Source organism: Enoplosus armatus, chromosome 8 (genome assembly GCF_043641665.1).
Source record: "Enoplosus armatus isolate fEnoArm2 chromosome 8, fEnoArm2.hap1, whole genome shotgun sequence".
Taxonomy (NCBI): Eukaryota; Metazoa; Chordata; class Actinopteri; order Centrarchiformes; family Enoplosidae; genus Enoplosus; species Enoplosus armatus.
In genome coordinates, this window is record NC_092187.1 from 17968224 (window position 1) to 17986329 (window position 18106).

An 18106-nucleotide genomic window follows, 5' to 3' on the forward strand; every position below is an offset into this window, starting at 1 on the left:
ATTGGGTTACACATTAAAAAGAAGGAGTCCTCTCAACTTGAATCTCGCAGCTTTGTGCATTATATCTTCTAGACAGCTTCAAACGATCGGTAGGCTGCGTCTGTGAAGCTCTGTTTGAAAATAGAAGAGTTTTAGATGAATGTAATCATTTTTACTGTAAGGTCTTAAAAACAAACAACAAGATATACATTATAACCGTATATATTCAGCATATGAATATTGGGACAAATGCAAAATTGTAAAAGCACAACAAACAATAAACAGTGCCATGAAATGAAGAGAAACTGAATTCAGCTACTTTGAGATGGTATTTCCAGAAAATCTTCAAAGTAAAAGCCACTTTCTGGCTTAAACATGTCATGCACAAACAAGAAACATGCAGGCACGAATACACAAACACACAAAGGCCTGTCATGAGTGTGCCAATTAGGTGTGCTGTACTGCGCTGCTGTTTCAGAGAGTGACGCTGGTTCAGTGAGCAGTAGGACAGCAGAAACCGTCACTTCCAGACAGAAAAGTCACAGCAAACCTCTAAAGAGCCTGAAGCTAGGCTGCGCACGGCTTTAAAGCCCAACAAACAGGGATAGCTACACCAAACACAAATGTCGACAGGAACAAACAGTACTGTAAAGCCTAACAGGCAGGCAAGAAATACTGGCATTGGCCAACAGGTCACAGACTGGTTAACTCTGAAGAGAAAGAGCCTCTACAAGAGAGGTTTTTAGATGGCATTGCATATCACACACACACTCCATCTGTCAAATGCGCTCTGTTGCACGCACAAAGATAAAAAGACACCTTGTGTGTTTTCCTGTGAGTCAGCAAAGTGTCTGCATTAAAAGCTTTCCTGTGGCCTTTTTAAAACACAGACTTTTGCTAAGGCTTTGATGTTGAGCATTGTATCTCTTCAAAGAGTAGGACAGGATTGATGTTGAGTATCTCAGTCTGAAGTTGGGATTTTTAAAAATGCACTTACTAACTTAAACATAAAACACAAACTGCATAACATCTTGTATTCATTAGTTGGCAAGGACTGCATGAGCAGATGTACCTGTGGCTATGTCTTTAAGAATGAGTCCACATTAAGCCTGTTAAATCTGAAAACGCTGTTTAGGCGTGAAAACGATGTACATCTACCCTAATGATTTATGCAAGTGGTTTGGCTCTCGGGGTGGCAACGACGGTCTGTTGGTCGGTCGGTCAGTCGGTCCACCACTCTGGATTGTCATGAGTTTTGTACCGACATTCACTATTCCCAGAGGAGAGATCCCCTGACTTTTCCTCTAAAACATGAGGCTGTCATTTGTGGTTTTGAGTGAAATGTCTCTACAACTATTTAATGGATTGCCATGAAATTGGGTACAGACATTTATGTCCCCCTCAGAATGAATTGGTATAACTATCGCTAATTAGCAAATGTTAGTATGCTACCATGCTAAACAAAGATGGTGAACGTGGTAAACATTGAACCTGCTAAACATCAGCATGAATCCAACATCTTCAACGTTCCTTAACATAGAAAAACAGGATTCTCAAAACGCTTCATCGTTACAGTTGTTAACATAAAAGCTCTGTGACTGGATGTTTCTTGCCAAAATGCACCTCGGGAGTCATATCTTACTTCTTGATATGTTTACGTACACAAGCTTTTCCACAACACACACAATCTATTTTTCATCAAAGAACCAGATATTTTCTAACGCAGTTGTTTATATTTATATATAGAGTTTCATGCCAATCCAAGCTGTAGAAGAGCTCCAACTATGAATCATGTAACATTGTCTATGGGAACCAGGATCTCTAAAATTGTTCCTCCCACTTCTCTAACTCTATTATCATTGATAGCATGTTAGCATGCAATTAGTTCATAGCTCTGCTGTGCCTCAGTACAACGTGATAGACTCTTGTTAGTCTTGCGATGTCATTTATTTATGCCAAAACGCCAAATCTCCTCACCTTCCTCCTCTTTTGGTTGGCAAGTAACACAAACTTTGTTTCAAACAAAATCAACTATCATAATTAATGATTTTTATTGTGGCTCACAAATGCTGCACTCATTGAGACGTTAATCAAATCGCTATTTTATAATCGCAAAGTCATCAGACAAAATGACTTTATTGACATTTTAAAATGAAAGATAACAGTTAATTAGAGGCCAGAGAAAGTTGTGACTTCAACTCTATTGCCTCACAGCTCCCAGGCAGGTATGAACAGGCTTAGGTCATTGCTTTTGAAAAGCTCCCTTTTACCTGTCTGTGCTAAAATGCAAGAATGCCATTTTCAGATTCACAGAGAGGACAGAGGGCCAAAAAGATACGTTTTCAGATTTATCTGGTTTAACTGGTCTATGTGAGTGTGTGACTGAATGAAATGGAGAGATAGTGTGCTCTATGTGCTTTTGTGTCACTTGAATGATAGCTGGCAGTGACGCAGGTGAGATTATTAAAAGACCTTCCTTCACATTAGTGGAAATAACATGGGGTAATGGAAGTTAAGCAGTGAATGACTTTTCCAATTATTGCAGTGTGAAAGGAGTGTGGTCTTTAACAGCGCAAGCTTATGGCAAATTAGAGGTTCTATTTTCCCTGGAGGTAACAATGTGACTTGCCCTCCTTGCTCCCCTCTTCCAGGCAGGAAGAATGAAAATAAGGCAGCCATTGTAGTGGCACACAAAGAGTGGCCACACCCCGTAGCTTTGGCTTAGCAGGGTTAGAGTGTGAAGGCTACCATCTCACTATTACCCCTTTCTCCCGCTCTCTCTCTCTCTGTCACTCTCTTTCATTAGGGGATTGATTAAATTGTGAAATCCGGAGTGTGATGTATGCATGAATGACTTCTCCAGTCACTCCCCTAGGCTTTGACAAGGACAATATCAAGGACCCCCTGTTACAACCTTTTCCTCCCTCGTCCCTTCATCCCCAGGAACCCCAATCTGGGTAATTAGAGTAAAGAGAGTTGGAGACTTGTAGGGGAGAGAGAAGCAGACAGAGAGGGTGACAGTGGCACGAAATCTGCTGCTACTGCACTTTTCCCAGCCTTTTACTCCCCCTCCAGCCCCAATACATGCACACACACTTTTGCGCTGTCCACCTTTCATACACCACTTTCTCCCACACCCTTCCTTCTTCTTCTCACTTTCTAAATCTATCAGGCAACAGTGAAGAGGAGAAATGCAGACTAGAGGGAAAATGGAGGGAAAAAATAGTCAGGAGAGTGAGAGGAAGGGGGAAAAAATGAAAGTGGTTGTGAATTGACTGCATCAGCACAACTCTGTAGCAGTGCATGAGCCCTTCTGGCAGGAAAGTTTAGAAAAGTGGCCAGGACTTGTTTGATTGGACATCCGTTTGGCAGGATGGATCTATATTGTGAGAAAGAGGATGGAGTTTTTTCCCCCTAGACCAGACATGTGACCTTTATGGGATCCTATGCTGTTTGAATACATTTGTCTGTCTTTTTTAATCTAGTCAGAGAAACATCCAGTTGCATCATAGCACAGACACATTTCCAGTGGACACAGCTGAAGGGCTGTTTGGAAGGAAAAGCATACAGTGCATTCCTCTCAGCCTACAGGGGCAAAGACTTCGGAGGTATCATGAGGTAAACAGATGTCTAAGGACCCAGATGTGAGTGGAAAAGCAAAAGAGGAAAGGTGTTCAGGTAGAGGCAGTAGCAGTATGCACGTTTGATGTTGACTGGAAGCCTGACAAAATGGGCTGCTCCCTGCCAAGCCTGTCCCTGCCAAGCACAGGCAGAAACTGAAGAGGGGCTGGACCCTGCCATGCTGCTGCTGGGTGTTTTGAAAAGTTGCACGTTCACAACACAAAGACACACTTGCTCACTCTTGTGTACACGCGCACACACATACATGGTCGCACTGCAGCCTCTAAGTGTGTGTCAGAATGTTTCCCAGGATGTTCTGGCTCCCGCTAACCAAGCGAGGGATTCTGCTTGGCAAACTCCACCTCAGCAAGAGTCCAGCTGTCATCTTGACAAATGAACCTTGGAAGAGTGAAGAGGTGTGTGTGTGTGTATGTTTGTGCAGCCATGCATCTGTGTCTACGAATTCACGCCTGTTTTTTTGCCCGAGCATAAGCACGTGTATCATAAGGATGACACACAGATGGCTGGTGTACATGTGTTTTTTTGCTTTTTCAAAAGCAGCTGGCCTGCCATTCCTTGATTGATACAGATCAGAAAAATGGATCAGAGCCAGCAGAGGTCAGCTCCTGTGAACCCTCTTTCTATTCTCGTAAGTCATTGGGAAAACATTACTGAAAATCTGGACATGCACTAGCCGCCCCAGCCGCTTGGCTTGACGCTGGGTCCTCTTTAAAGTGACACCGACTACAGAGCAACCAGCACAAATCACCTCATATAAAGAAGCGTTTTTGCACGGCCTCAGATGAACCATAACATCGTCCCCTGTATGCCTCGATGCCAGGCGCTGTGCAAAGAGCTACGCATCACTCTGCTTTTATGAACAATGTGGGATGTTAAAGCTTTTATAGAGCATCAGGAGGAAATGTTCTTTTCTCCTGGAAATGAAGAGCAAATAAAAATGTGTAAAGCAGCATCAGGGGGTATTGGTGAGAAACACTCATAAGCGAGAAGCAATGAGAAACCTGCAAAGTTAAAGGACGAGTTATAAAATACCAGCAACTTTTTATCTGGTGCTAAACTGTTTATCTTAGGAGCCGTTTCATCTGGAGATTCTGTAAAACGTTTCAGTGCGCAGTGTGGAATTGTATTACACAAATACACAGTATTGATGTATGCTTGCTTGTACCACAGCTTCATGTGTGTCTGTCTGTGCCCCTGCGTGTGTGTGTGTGTGTGTATGTGTGTGTTTGTGTGGGTTTAGGGGGTTTTACCAGCATACAAAAACACGATCACCCCATGACAGTATCCATTATACTTGCATGAAAAGATTCTGACTGAGGCCTTTCACTGTAAATGACAAAGTAAATAGGATCAGTTTATTCTGGCGCGGGCCTCGATTTTGATTTCCCTCACATTTTACCTCCAGGAAAGAAAGAACCAAAGAGGGGGAAATGGAAAAATACAAGCACATTAAGTGAGATTAGAATTTTATATCACATGACTTGCATCCAAAAGCGCTCCAATTCAATTCAATCTCATGCCGAAGGACTTTTCCCCTCGCAATTACGCTTTTCTTTCATTTCCTCTAAATGCTGTTGCTTTGTGTTGAATCTGGTTTTATTCTGTTAGGTCATGTCTCTCAGGCAAACATGCAAACATTACTCAGCGGAGGTGGGAGGAAAGTATTAACTGATGGGACGACCGCAGTGTCTGTCTGCTTGATCTGCTTGTGTGGCTGCATCATTTCCTCTGTATATACGTTGCCATTCTGTCCCTCTGTCTGTCTGACTGCCAACCTGTCTGTCAATCCGTCCTTTCTATTAGACCGACCTTGTCTCATATCACCAATAATCACTGCCACCCTCAGCCCCTATCACTGGTCCCCACCTCCCTGAGTCCCCTTCCGAATATCTTTCTTCCAATTTCACTGCACATTATTTTTTCATGTCTTCAGAGGAATGGAGATTCTTGGCTCTCCTTCATCCTACTGATCCACCGGGTCGCAGAGGCCAACCTCCAGGGGACCAGACAGAGGCTGTTTGTTAAGCTGTTATTTATCTCCTTCATAAAGTCCTCCTCATCTCCTATTAAAGAGCCCAGAACTGTTGCCCTTGACTCACACATAACTCTTGTGTCTTTTGGTGAGATGATTTACTGTTTAATTTAACACCAACTGAACCCAGGAGGGAGCCCGCCTGGTGCTGCCTGATGTCACATCAGAAAGGAATGTGTTGGTGGGGATTTGTGAACATGTGTGTGTTTATCTCTATGTGTGTGTGTGTCTTTGCTATCTGTGCATGAGTGAGTGGGTGGCTGAGGCAGGGTTTTTTTCTTGTTTGTTTTGTTACTGTAAAGCCTTAGTAGTAGCAGCTCTGGGACTGGGTGTGCACAACAAGGCCACGTCTGGAAAATGTTCTCTTGAAATATAAACCGTAGCTGAGCACGCCTGATGAACATGTTTACCGGGACTTCACGCCACTAATTTCAAAATAATGAGATATTAAACAGTGAAAATTACATTTCAGTCTCACTTCCCTGAACACAGGAGAAATCAAAGGCCAAATGCTGTTGACAAATACATGAATGTAGTAACAATTTGTTTTTCTCGTCAATACCAGGAGATTGTAGGAGACTCCATTTCCTGGGGCTGATAAAAGTAATTACATTGATCTCACTAATTTCATTAGAGGAAAGGAAATGAAGTTCATAAGGTATTTGTTATATGCCAAGACAAGACTACTGTGACTGGAGTGGGGGGTCTAGCTTTAAGGAGAATTGTGGATCGTTGAAGAGAGACAAGAATCAGCACTAAGAACATACAGAAATGGAGCTATCAAAGAATCCATAAAGCTATTCCCTTCCTATTTCATGCCCTCGACAACCTCCTTGCGTGAGATATTAATGTGCCCCTCAGGTGCTCACCCCTTCTCTTAAATACCCCAGTCTCACGCAATTCAGAAGATGGTCAAATTGCTTTTATGTTCGTATGTTTCATTAATGATCTGACCTGTCGAAAAAGACAGGAGTGAGGATGTTCCTCCATCACAAAGACTCCATTAGCAAGAGTAACAATCTAAAGCACTCTCAACTTCCTCTGGTGTTTTACTCATGCCATCATAACTCAGGGCTGGTAACAAAAGCAGACTATTTTTAAAAATGAATGAATGAACTAAAATCCAAACTGCTGGTGGCGCTAGAGCAAAATCAGGGGATCACCAAAGTAGGCGTCATCCCCTGGGGATCATGAATGACTGTGCCAAATTTCATGGGAATCAATCCTATAGTTGTTGAGATACTTTAGTCTGGTCCAAAGTGGTGGACTGGCCGACGGACCCACCACCATCCATTGAGCCATGAGGTTAGCATGGATGAAAAAAGAGGATCAGTAAATATCAAACTACGTTTTTAGCCAAATGATTTGCAAGGTCTACAAACAGGGGTTGTTTGTGCTGGAAGAAAATTCACAGCTGGGGTTTGGAAAGGAAATACCGTGTGTGAACAAAAAACCAAGAGTTTAAAACTAGCCAAGATGTGTTACTAAGTAAAACAAATAGCAAATGAAACGCTGACCCGGCGCTATTTGCGCTCTTCCCCTAGAGTCGACCAAGGTCTCTCTTTCCTTTTTCCTCCCTTTTCATACTCTCCAGGAGGTCCACTCTTATTTGAAAGAATTTTATTGTTTCCTTCTTGCCCCGGCTTGATAGAGTTTATGTAGTGTGTGTGTGTGTGAAGTGAGTGTATGTGTGTTGAAGTTGTATGCCTGCCAAAGAAAGGACCTTAGCAGTACCCAAGAACATCGAAAGAATACAAGACAAAACATAGCCCCAAACAAAATATGCTTGAATACATATACAGCAGTGCACATCCTGTACAGTTCAAGTGTTTGATAGACTTAGTGTAGCCACACATTTCAGTGTTTTCACAGCCTGAATTTATTTAGCCCAGAAAATGAGTTCTGTGCAGTTCGACATTCATAAAGCGTTCCATATGGGCAACAATGTGGTTTCTTAGTGACCAAGCTCTGGATCGGACTGTGATCCTTAAATACTCGCATCCCTGCATTTCACCATCCTGCGGTTTCTCTGGTGGACTAGGTTAAAAAAAAAAACTGGAGTTCTGTTTTTCTAGCTTAGCTTTTTCTTCTCTTTGTTGAGGGATAAAGCAGAAATACGACCAAACAAAACCCCAAACAATGAGCATATACAAAGGCAACAACACGGCACATGCGCTTTACTGATCCTTTGTTTGCCTGTGTAGGACAAGTAATTTCTCTCTGTGCCTGTGTATGCATATGTATATTTGTTTGTGATTGAATGTGTGTGCTTGTGAGCGTATGTCTCTGCAGGAGGGAGTGGAAAAAGATGAAGGGGGAAGACTGGAGCAGTGCAGTGCTGGTGTTGGCCGTGTGGCGGGGTGGCAGATGCCAGAAGGCTTCATTAGGCTCGAGGGAAGAGGCCGTGAACAGCAGTTCTCCGGGAAGTCTATCAGACCTAAACACAAACACAGACGTGCCTCTAATCCTGGTCTAGCCCTACATTCCCTCTCTTGCTCCTTTTCCTTTCTTTCTGTTGCCTTCTCTTGTTCTCAGTCATACCCACCCGTCTTTGTCCCCCCTCGCATTCTCCAATGCAATCAGTACCAGCTCCAGCTCCGGCTCCAACTCACTTGTACAGTGTGTTGCTTTTTGTTCCTCCTTCTCTTTCAGATTTTTTTTTTCTTTTTCGTCTGTCTTTCTGGTGTTTTTGTTGTTGCCGTGTCTGTCAGTGAAGCGGAGCAGTCATTAATCACTGGTAAACGTACGCAGAGGAGAAAGCAGACACCTCGGGGGGGGGGGGGGGGGGGGGGGTTCTCTCATTCTGCTCAGAAAACGCTTCTCTCAACGCGCTCCACGGAGAGAGATGTAGAAACTGGAGCACAGGTGCTGCAGCGAGCACAATAAACTCAAGCAGATGCACTGCAACACACATCAAACCAGATACAAATGTTGTTTTTTTGTGCACTGTTTAACATGCAGGCTCCTTTTTATTAGACATATTTCTGAAGGTACAACAAAGACATAAATTCCTACAACAAATTACTGACACAAATGACTTGTCGATAAAAGTGCAGGACATCGAATAAACCTTCTTTCTCTTCATATCAGTCAATAAAGGGCTTTAGACAAGTACCCATTTATTTGGCTTATTGCTCTCACAGCTGCTGTTTCTCTCTATGGTATTCCTGTCAATATAATGTCCTGTGATTATTGAGGGATGCAGCCGCACTTTATCGGAATATCTGGCTTCTCTGTCTCAAGGACAGCCGGCAGACAGAAAATTTTTCTTCTAAGAAATATTATCCAATAAAACAAGAGTTTAGTTGAAATTGCAGTCATTTTCACATCCCTTATTCCAGCTCTTAAAATAAATGTCTTCTCTTTCAAAATAATATCTCTGTTAGACAAATACTAAAATATCACCTAGAGCAGAGGAGGTTTAGAAGTCAAGGACAAGGACAAAAATTATGCAATAGGTGTACAATTAGAAGAAAATCAAGAAAAAGGATGAAGAGGCTAATGCTGTGAGTAATTATATTTGTAGATGTCTAGATACAGGGAATTGCAAACTAGTAATGCTTATAGTCACATTTTAAGCTTGTTAGTCTTAAAGGAATTTTGGGAAATACGCTCATTCACTGTCTTGTCGGGAGCAAGATGAGAAGATTGATACCACTCTCAAGTCTGTTCATTAAATATGAAGCTACAGCCAGGGGACGACTAGCCTAGCTTAGCATAAATACAGCATAATGAAAGCAGGGGGAAACACCTAGCTTGGCTTCATCCAAAGGTAACAAAATCCTTCCAGCACCTCTAAAGCTTGCTAATTAACACATTATATCTTGCTTGTTTAGTTATGGGGTAACTAAACCCCTGTTTCCAGTCTTAATGCTAAGCTAGGCTAGTTGTCTTTGGCTGCAACTTCATATTCAACACACAGATATGACACTGGCATCGACATTCTCATCTAACTCTCAGTAATAAAGTGAATAAGCATATTTTCCAAAATGTCAAACTATTCCTTTAAATGTTTCCAATGTTTACAGTCTGTTAACTGTGTAAATAGTCAGATACAGTGTGTCAAAAATGTGATGCCAGGACCTCGCATGCCACACCAGCAACTCTAATTGGCCAAAACCACATCTCTTTCTCCCTCTCTCTGTTATTTTCTCACAGACAAGAGTCAGCGAACAGTACAATGAAGAAGGCATTTTAAGGCATTTTTTAACATGTATTCAGACCCTGTGTTGCTCCTTGGCTAAACTGTTGTTTTATCAGGGTTTTGTTCATTTTTCTGCTGACGGCTGTTCTAATAGGGGGTTTAGGGAGTTGGGTGGTGGTGGTGGGGGTGGTTACGTTGAGTCTTTATTTACCCGAGCAGAAGAAATCGATGCCTCTCTGCCGTAGGAGAAGTGTGTGGATCAATGGAAGGTTTCAAAAAGCCTCTGTGAAAAATCAATGTCCCTTACATGCTATTGATGGCTGTTTGGCTGCAGAAGAAAGAGAACGACAAAGAACACCTGTTTATTGTGAAAAATTACTCCCCCCACTCTTTTTTTTAGTCTTTCTGGATCTCTTCCTCTCTTTGATTTCTCTAGAACAGTCTTGTGTTTCTGTTTCCTCTCCATGGCTCTCTGTGCTAGACTTTCATTTTGTCTTTTTGTTAGAAGTTATGCACCACTCACACCCATGTATGAATACCAATGTACAATATTAGCAGACCACAGTGCAGAGTGCAGCAAGCTCCGGTTGTAAACGTTGGTCTGAGGTCAGTAAGTGTCTCTGCTTGTTGTTTTGTTTTATATTGTTTACATATTATCATGTATCACCATGTACCACGACTACTACTCCTGTTTTCTAGCATAATGTAAATATTTCAGCTAATGGTGTGCATCTTTGAGACTGTGTTAACCATTTAACTAGTCATACAGTATTGTCCTGGTGTATATCTAGCAGATTATCTGATCAGGAGATGATGGCGTGGCATTTCATCACTTCTTTACCTTCACCAGAGGAAGACCATCTGTTGCTAAAATTATGTCAGTCATATCCACATAAAATAAATGTGGGAAAAGGACGGTGGTGTGCCTCTATTCTTTCCTTTTACTTCTACTTGAGTGCTTGTTTTTACAAAGTAACAGTACTTTTACTTGAGTACAGTTTTTGGCTACTCTACCCGACTGTGGTTGTAAGAAAGCGCAGCACTGGGTGCAATATCAAGTCACAGAGTTACATCATGCGCACTTCACCTTGATGTACAGTGGAAGAGTCTGAAAAGCAGGAGCAATTATTTCAGCACTGCTATTAATAAAAAGCAGTCAATAACGTCTCACTGAGCTCTGACAATGTCTTGGCTTTAGAGAGCAATGAGAGTACAGTTCTGCCAAGACTTTACCTAAGCAGTCAACATTTCCCCGGAGCAGCATGTCAGGCTGCAAGCTCAGAGGCCAGTCAGTAGGGCCTCTGTCCTGACACCTGCCCGATCCTGTGCTGGCCTGATCAAAGTGACAGTGCTGCAGACCGGCGGATACGCAGGTGAGGGCTGCTGTCACCCCGCCTGTCCAAATGATGGCAACTTGGTCAGGGCAGGGAGAAAAGCGACAGGATGGTGGGGAAGGCCGCTGCCTGCATGTCACTCAGTGCTGCGCTGGATGACAGAACAGCCCATTAGGAAAGGGACTGACTTCACAGGCCATTAGGGGAGGCATCACACAGCCACAGCACACAGAGCACTGAGTAATGGCACGGTTGGAGAGAGACAGGGGAGGAGATAAGAGACAGAAAGACCGCAAGCTCTGTTTTGCAACATGTTACATTCTAAAACTTGAAATTGTGATTAACACATTGTCAGAGACGCAAAAAACATAATGTTCTGTTTTCACGACGGCATATAAAATATTTATCTTTGCTTGGATTTGTTGTTGTTTAGAGTGAGTTTTAACTGAACTGAAACGGATGCACACAAGCCGCAAATCTCAACAGAGGACCAAAAGGGTTTTAAAAGTGGACTAAACACATAAACAATAAGTATGGCAAAATCATCCCCATGCCATCCACCCCCAAGAGCTGTCTCCTTGTTAAAATCTCCAGTTCTCAGTATGGCCCTGCCTGCCCTCCAGTCATCATTAAAGAGAAAGACGGGAGCCTGAGAGCCCAACAGAGGCATCAACTCGCATCACTTCTCCTCAGCTCAGAGCGCTCCACTCTCAGCAATCCACCAGCCCCTGACGGACCTATTTACTGCACAAAGTGGATTGTGTTTGGCTGCACACTACTTCCAAATGTTCCTTTGATACCCCTCTCTTTTTCTCCCTGCCCCATCCCCTCCGTCTCTCTCTGGTTCTGACCAGCTCATGGAAGCAGCCGAACTGTCTGGCCAGTTTGTGGCTGGTGTAGCACAACTGAAGAGCTCAGCGGGCTCAGATGAGAGTGCCACACTGTGCCAGGCTGATGGGACACACTCCAGCTGTAGAAGCACTCCAACTCCAAAACAAAGACTTACAAACTCTCCCCTCTTTGACTTGATGTTTTTGTTTCACAAAGGAGAATAAAAAAGTTTCTTTCAAGCAGCTCCCCAGGCTTTTCCCTGGGGATTGGATGAAACCCGGTAGAAAAACAAAGAACAGAAACAAAAAAATTGCTTCTTTTGCACAATTTAAGAGAGTTTTGTAAACAGCGAGGAAAAGCTGATGGCTAGATATTCCAGATAAAGAGAGAGGGAAGTGGGAGCAGGGAATGAAGCAGCGGTCTCCTGGAATGATGTTTTTTTGATGAATTACAGCGCGCACCACAAGCTTAGAGTCTGGAGCTTTGCTATGAGGAGAGAGGCAAACTGCGCATTCTGTTGTGACAGAATCTCTGAATTTTAAGCACTCTGCAGCTCCAGCCTTTGCACAACAACACATTTACAAATGTTTATTTATTCATGTTTTTTGTTTCTCCAAGCAGGCTTGTACGGGCTCGACCTCCAACCTTCACCATGTTGTGTTTATATTTTGTACTTATCAGAACTAGCAGTTTTGCAGAAATGTAATTTGCTGTGATGGGAGTCAGTTCTTGTTGCCACATTCCAATCCTGAATGCTAAATGAGGACACGTTTATTAAATAATGACTAGACATCAACAGCTGAGGTGTTACTACTTGTATATTCCTGGTTCTTTAGACTTGGATGCAGGTTATTTTTCATCTTATTACATCTGATTTAAACTTAAACTGAACTTAAAACCATTGTGTCCTTACTAGGGCATAGGGGATGAACCACTTATTTGGGCTTGGGAGTAGCAGCTTTTCATACTTTCTCCTTATATCCCACAGGAGGCTCAGAGTCACAGCTTCAGTAGAGATTCTGTGAAAAATTGTATTGTTATAAAGGAGCTATAGAAAAAGTATTGAACTTCGGGCAACCTTTCTGAAATGGCCTGATAAAGGAAAGAAAGGATGCATGAAGGAGCAGAAATAATCATTCGTTTCACTGTGAGCCCAATGGACCTCACACTGTGGGAGAGTTTAGCTGCTTAGCTGTTTTGGAGCCTGCTCTGTGTCTAGAGGGAAAACTTCTCAGGGCCAATCAGGGCTGTTTAAATACCTTAAGATTTTGTGGCTATAATTACATCAGGGGGAACGCAACATAATCATTTGCGAGGATGTGGAGAACAAACCAGTTATGCTAATGTATTTCTGTTCTTTATCACCGTCCATCACACACCCCCAATCAGCGTTAGCCATGAAGTGCCCTCAAGAAATCCCAGCCGTAAATTCAGAACAAATCAGTGATGCAGCCCATCAAATCTGTCACTTACGCTGACGAGCATCTGAGGGAACGGTCCTCGAGAATTTTCCGCCACGTTGATTGGTGGGATCACCCAGTCCCTCTTCTGTCTCCGTAGACCCTTGGAGCTGTTCATGCCGGACCCTGAGAACATGATGACAGGAGGTGGTGCTTGGAACGCCTCCTTCCTCTCTTTTCTCTCCACGACTTTCCCCTCTTCCTTTGTGACCTTTAAGACAACACAAGGCTTTATTTAGGCAGGCTGTTGATGATAACAGTAACTGAAGTCTCAAAGCAGAAATTCACAGGACAACAAGAACAACATTTAAGTATTGTTAATCAGGCTAAACATATATTTAAAATCTTGTGAACTGTGAATTGTGTTATTGAATAAAAGTTATGGCTTTTCAGACAGTAAGCAGGTTAGCGCTGTGCAAGCCACCTGGTGACTTCAAGTGGCCTGCATTTAAGTGGGCGACAGCAGAGCACAACTCCACCACTGTGGCCGCCAGCTACATCTGATCCTACTAACTAATATCATAAACACTGGATAATCAAACTTGAATTGCTGCTCCAAGGCGTTTTTTCTTAATTGACATGTTTGTTCAGTGCTGGTGAAGAGGCGCTTAATTCAGGGAACTCGGATACCAGGAAAATTAGCTCCTGCCTTGTTTTCCATGGTGGGGTTTCTATGGTTGCCAGGGTTATTGGTTGCATCGGAGGAAACCAATCATCAAGCATTACTCAAAATATAAGTAAATGTATTATAACAATAACTGAGTGAGTTTTATGAAAGGAAACCTATGTATTCTTCCTTCTGTCACTGTGGTGCTGCATGTTGCACACACATGCATGTACCTCGTTGTTTCTTTAACCTACAGTATTTCTGTCAGTACTATAGCTGAAGAGAATGCATGATGTTGCTATGGAAACAAAGTGCTATGGATCCACTCACACACTAATTCACTGGTTCATTCACTCACTCAATTACCTCTCTAACTCGTTCACTAACAGCGTGGCAACCAGAACAAGGATCATTCCCACACCTCCTTGCTCTAATGCTGCTCAATTACTCTGTGTGTGTGCAGGTACATAAAGTGTGAGCATACTTTAAATAATAAACGATAATCAAATAAATGATGCTGGGCATTTGTGACACCTTCATACAGGAAAGCCCACTGGAATCATCAAATGGCTGAATTCTTTGACATCAAACTTGCTTTGGATTTAAAGCATTAGTGGATAACCAGCAGATGTTTGTCATATTCTAGTCTAAAAAAAGATAATATTGCATCTTATACTATGTGTTGGGTTTGGTTGAATTATTTTTCCTTATCCATATTTTGGCTGATAAACTCCTCATAAATCCCTGTTCAAAATAGCCAAAATAATATCATCAAAAAAACGACAGAAAGAAAGACAAAAGGTGCTGTAAAAAAAGTAGATTTTAAATTAATGTACATAGTAAATAGACTATTGTGTGCAGTGACGCTGAATAGGACATTTTCAAAATTGGCCAAGAGCTGCACAAAAGGCATATAATTGATGTTTTAATAATTTTACCATATTAATACTACACGGCAATTAGGAAATTCATTACAGAGAGAAAATATAAACTAAAGACAAATTACAAGCTCATATGCTCTATTAGCAAACCACACATAAAAGAAATCCTTTTTTATTAACCACTTAGTCTGTTTGTTCATATGTGGCTGATATGTACTTAACCGTGATATTTCCAAAACCATTTGAAATGGAAAGGGAAATAGTAGTAAAAAGCTATCTCAATTATTAAAAGCATAAAATCTACGGTCTGCAATGTGCCATATAAACAAACACAATGTGTTAAATTATGTTTGTTATCTATCTTATCTAGTTAATTTGTGTCATGCATCAGGCCTGAGCAGCACAGAGCTGTAAAGTGTGAGCACACAGATATAAAGTCTCTGTGGATTCCTTGCGTCTGGGGGTTCGTGTGTGTGTCTATATGTGCATGTATGTGAAAGAGACCATAAACTATAGACTTTGTCATTTACACTGGGTATAAAAAGTCTATTAACACAGGGCACGTCTTAGGTAGGATTTACAGCCTCTTTCAGTAGACAGTGACAGCTGAGTCATAGACACAAGCTTCAATCATACAGTATTCTTCCATCACACACACCCCTCACACACTCCCTGTAGGCAGAGAGAAATGACCACCACAAACCTGTCTTTTTGAAAGATGCTCAAATAAGGAACTTGAAAGAACCCCATTTTCAATCTCATGAACATTAACTCACCCGTGAGTCAGAAGAGCAACATCAAATGCTGAAGCTATCAGGCATATCACCTATCTAAATGAATGTCCTCATGTGGAAATGCACATGAAGGTGAACTACAGAGACTCTGCTTCATTGCAGATTCTTCCAGAGTGGGCAGATACAAACACATTGAAAATACAGTAAGAAAGCTTTAATTGTGTACCTCTGGGCTAGTTAATCAGATAATCAGATACATTGCTTCTTTGGTTCAAGTGCAGTGCCCCAGGGGCTACATAGGTGTGCTGTATATAGGTGATCTAAAGGTTATATTAAATTGACAACCTGGAGAATTGTTCCACATTAAGTTTAACAACATATGTCAGGGTTACAAGGCAGTAGAAACAGGTCAAGAAGCATCATTGCTGAAGCTATGCATCAGTTGCGCTCTCTGTCTCAGTCACGTTCTCCTGAGCTACCCCTGAGCTCCTGTGCTCCCCCCTGCCCTTCTCTTGCAGTGTTATTGTTTTTCTCCGTCTCTCCTCGCAGTCAGCGGTTCCTGACAGCTTGTCTCAATAACAGTGATTCCTCAAGCACTGGGCTGTGTTAGGCTGATGGTGAACCAGCAGATAAAACAGCAGCACAGAGTTTCCCCTGCCAAACACTCCTACCACCAGGCCCCAAGAAATACCCAGTCCATGTATGCTCCTGGGGCACCAATAGAGATAGTATTGTCATTCATTCAACCTTTGTTTGTACAGGGTGGTCCAATGATAGTAGTTCACTCTCTCTTTCATGGGTGCTCCATGTACACAGGACTATGAAAGCAAAACTCATACATTTAGACAAACATTAAAATGTTTAAAATTGCAGAAAGAAAACACAAGGATAAACGTTAAAAGGGCATCAAACCAGAATTTGAACACAGCAATGTTGAACTTTGAACTTTACTCATTGCTTAGATTGAACTGTTGCAGGTACAGGAATAGCAGGTGATCCAACTTCGATTCCTGCTGTAGTTCATTCCATCAGAGTGGAGTAAAACATTTACAGGCCTTTCTACGAGGCACTGTTGAGTATATATATATTATATAATATATAAAAATATATATATGTATTGACATGTGAATTAAGCAGTCACCTGTAGTAGCACCTAGGTGGGTACCCACAGGTAAAAAAGGTGCACGTAACAGGTAAAATATTAATACATTTCTCACTTTAATGGTAAGAGTACAAATGAATTATGGAAAACACGACATTACAAGAAAAACTTTTTTTGTTATTGTGATTACTATTTTGTCTGTTCAGCCTAGTGAAGGCTTCTTTTTTGTTGGCCAAGGGAATGTGTATCCTATGTGTTTGTTATGTGTCTTGTTGAGTGAGTCTTACATGAACAGGTAGGCCCAGAATTGATTTATAGTTACATGTACTATAAACTCACTGCGACTAAGGGATTGGTCCAGATATGAAAAAAAAAATGTTTTTGCAGTTTTAAATCAAATGCTGAATAAGGGTAGCGCTCACACTGGAGACTCTAGTAGCTCTGGTGTAACTGTGCACCCTAACAGCACTGTGTTACACAAAGAGAATGGTTGACGATGCAGGACAGGGTTTGGGGAAAAAAGCAAAACAATTGGAAACCACTCACCAGAGATGATAGAGAAAACTGTGCAGTTCTATTACAGTAAAGAAAACAATGCAGGCAGAGAGTGGAGAATATAGGTGCATGCTCCATGTGTGTGTGTGTGTGTGTGCGTGTGTGTGTGTGTGAGTGTGTGTGTGCGTAGGAGGGTATTCATGTCAGAGAACAAGAAAAATCTGGGCTTGTGAATTCGGAAGCATAAAAGAAAGAGGTTCAATCACCATACATTTACATATAAAGAGGCAAGTGTTTTTTAATACCTCTTCCAATATTTCATTTTATATTACTTCTGTGCGATACGTAGCCTCACGGTTCTTCGCCAGCAGTTGACATTTGAGAATAAAAATAAAATACAACACAGAAGCAGGCTCCAGCGTTGGAAGATGGGGAATGGCTTCTGGCACATATTGAAAGTTGAGGGTCCTGTACAATGCAGTCTATAAAAAGTGTTTTCTCTTTGTCTCTCTCTGTTTGTTCTTGCCTGGTCAAGATCCCTCAGAGGTTTGTCTTGTATCTGCCAGCGGAAACAATGCTTTCAAGGCTGACTTCATTAGATGGACGCCCAGGAGAAAAGCTTTTAAGGCTGCTTTAAAGGAAATGTGTCAAGCAACCTGGCATATGGTGTGTATGTGTTTGTGTGGGTGGGTAGGGATATCGGGTGTAGAGGGGCATGGGCTAAGGTGTCATGTTCAGTTTCATCAACCAAGCGCAACATTTCAGACATCATGTACTGTGCAATCCAGGGCACTTTCAGCAAGAGTGCAGAAGGAAAGATGCTTACACAGGTAACATGTGGTAGGAGAGGACATCATATTTTGGC

At 42.1% G+C, this 18106-nt stretch overlaps 1 protein-coding gene across 1 annotated transcript in view; it reads right to left on the minus strand.

The window, feature by feature from the left end:
- LOC139288519 (cadherin-4-like) overlaps positions 1 to 18106 on the minus strand; it is a 207182-nt gene that overhangs the window by 38253 nt on the left and 150823 nt on the right. Inside the window, exon 5 of the mRNA XM_070909829.1 lies at positions 13436 to 13633. Within this exon, the coding sequence (XP_070765930.1) occupies positions 13436 to 13633 (198 nt within the window). The remainder of the gene's footprint in view (positions 1 to 13435; positions 13634 to 18106) is intronic.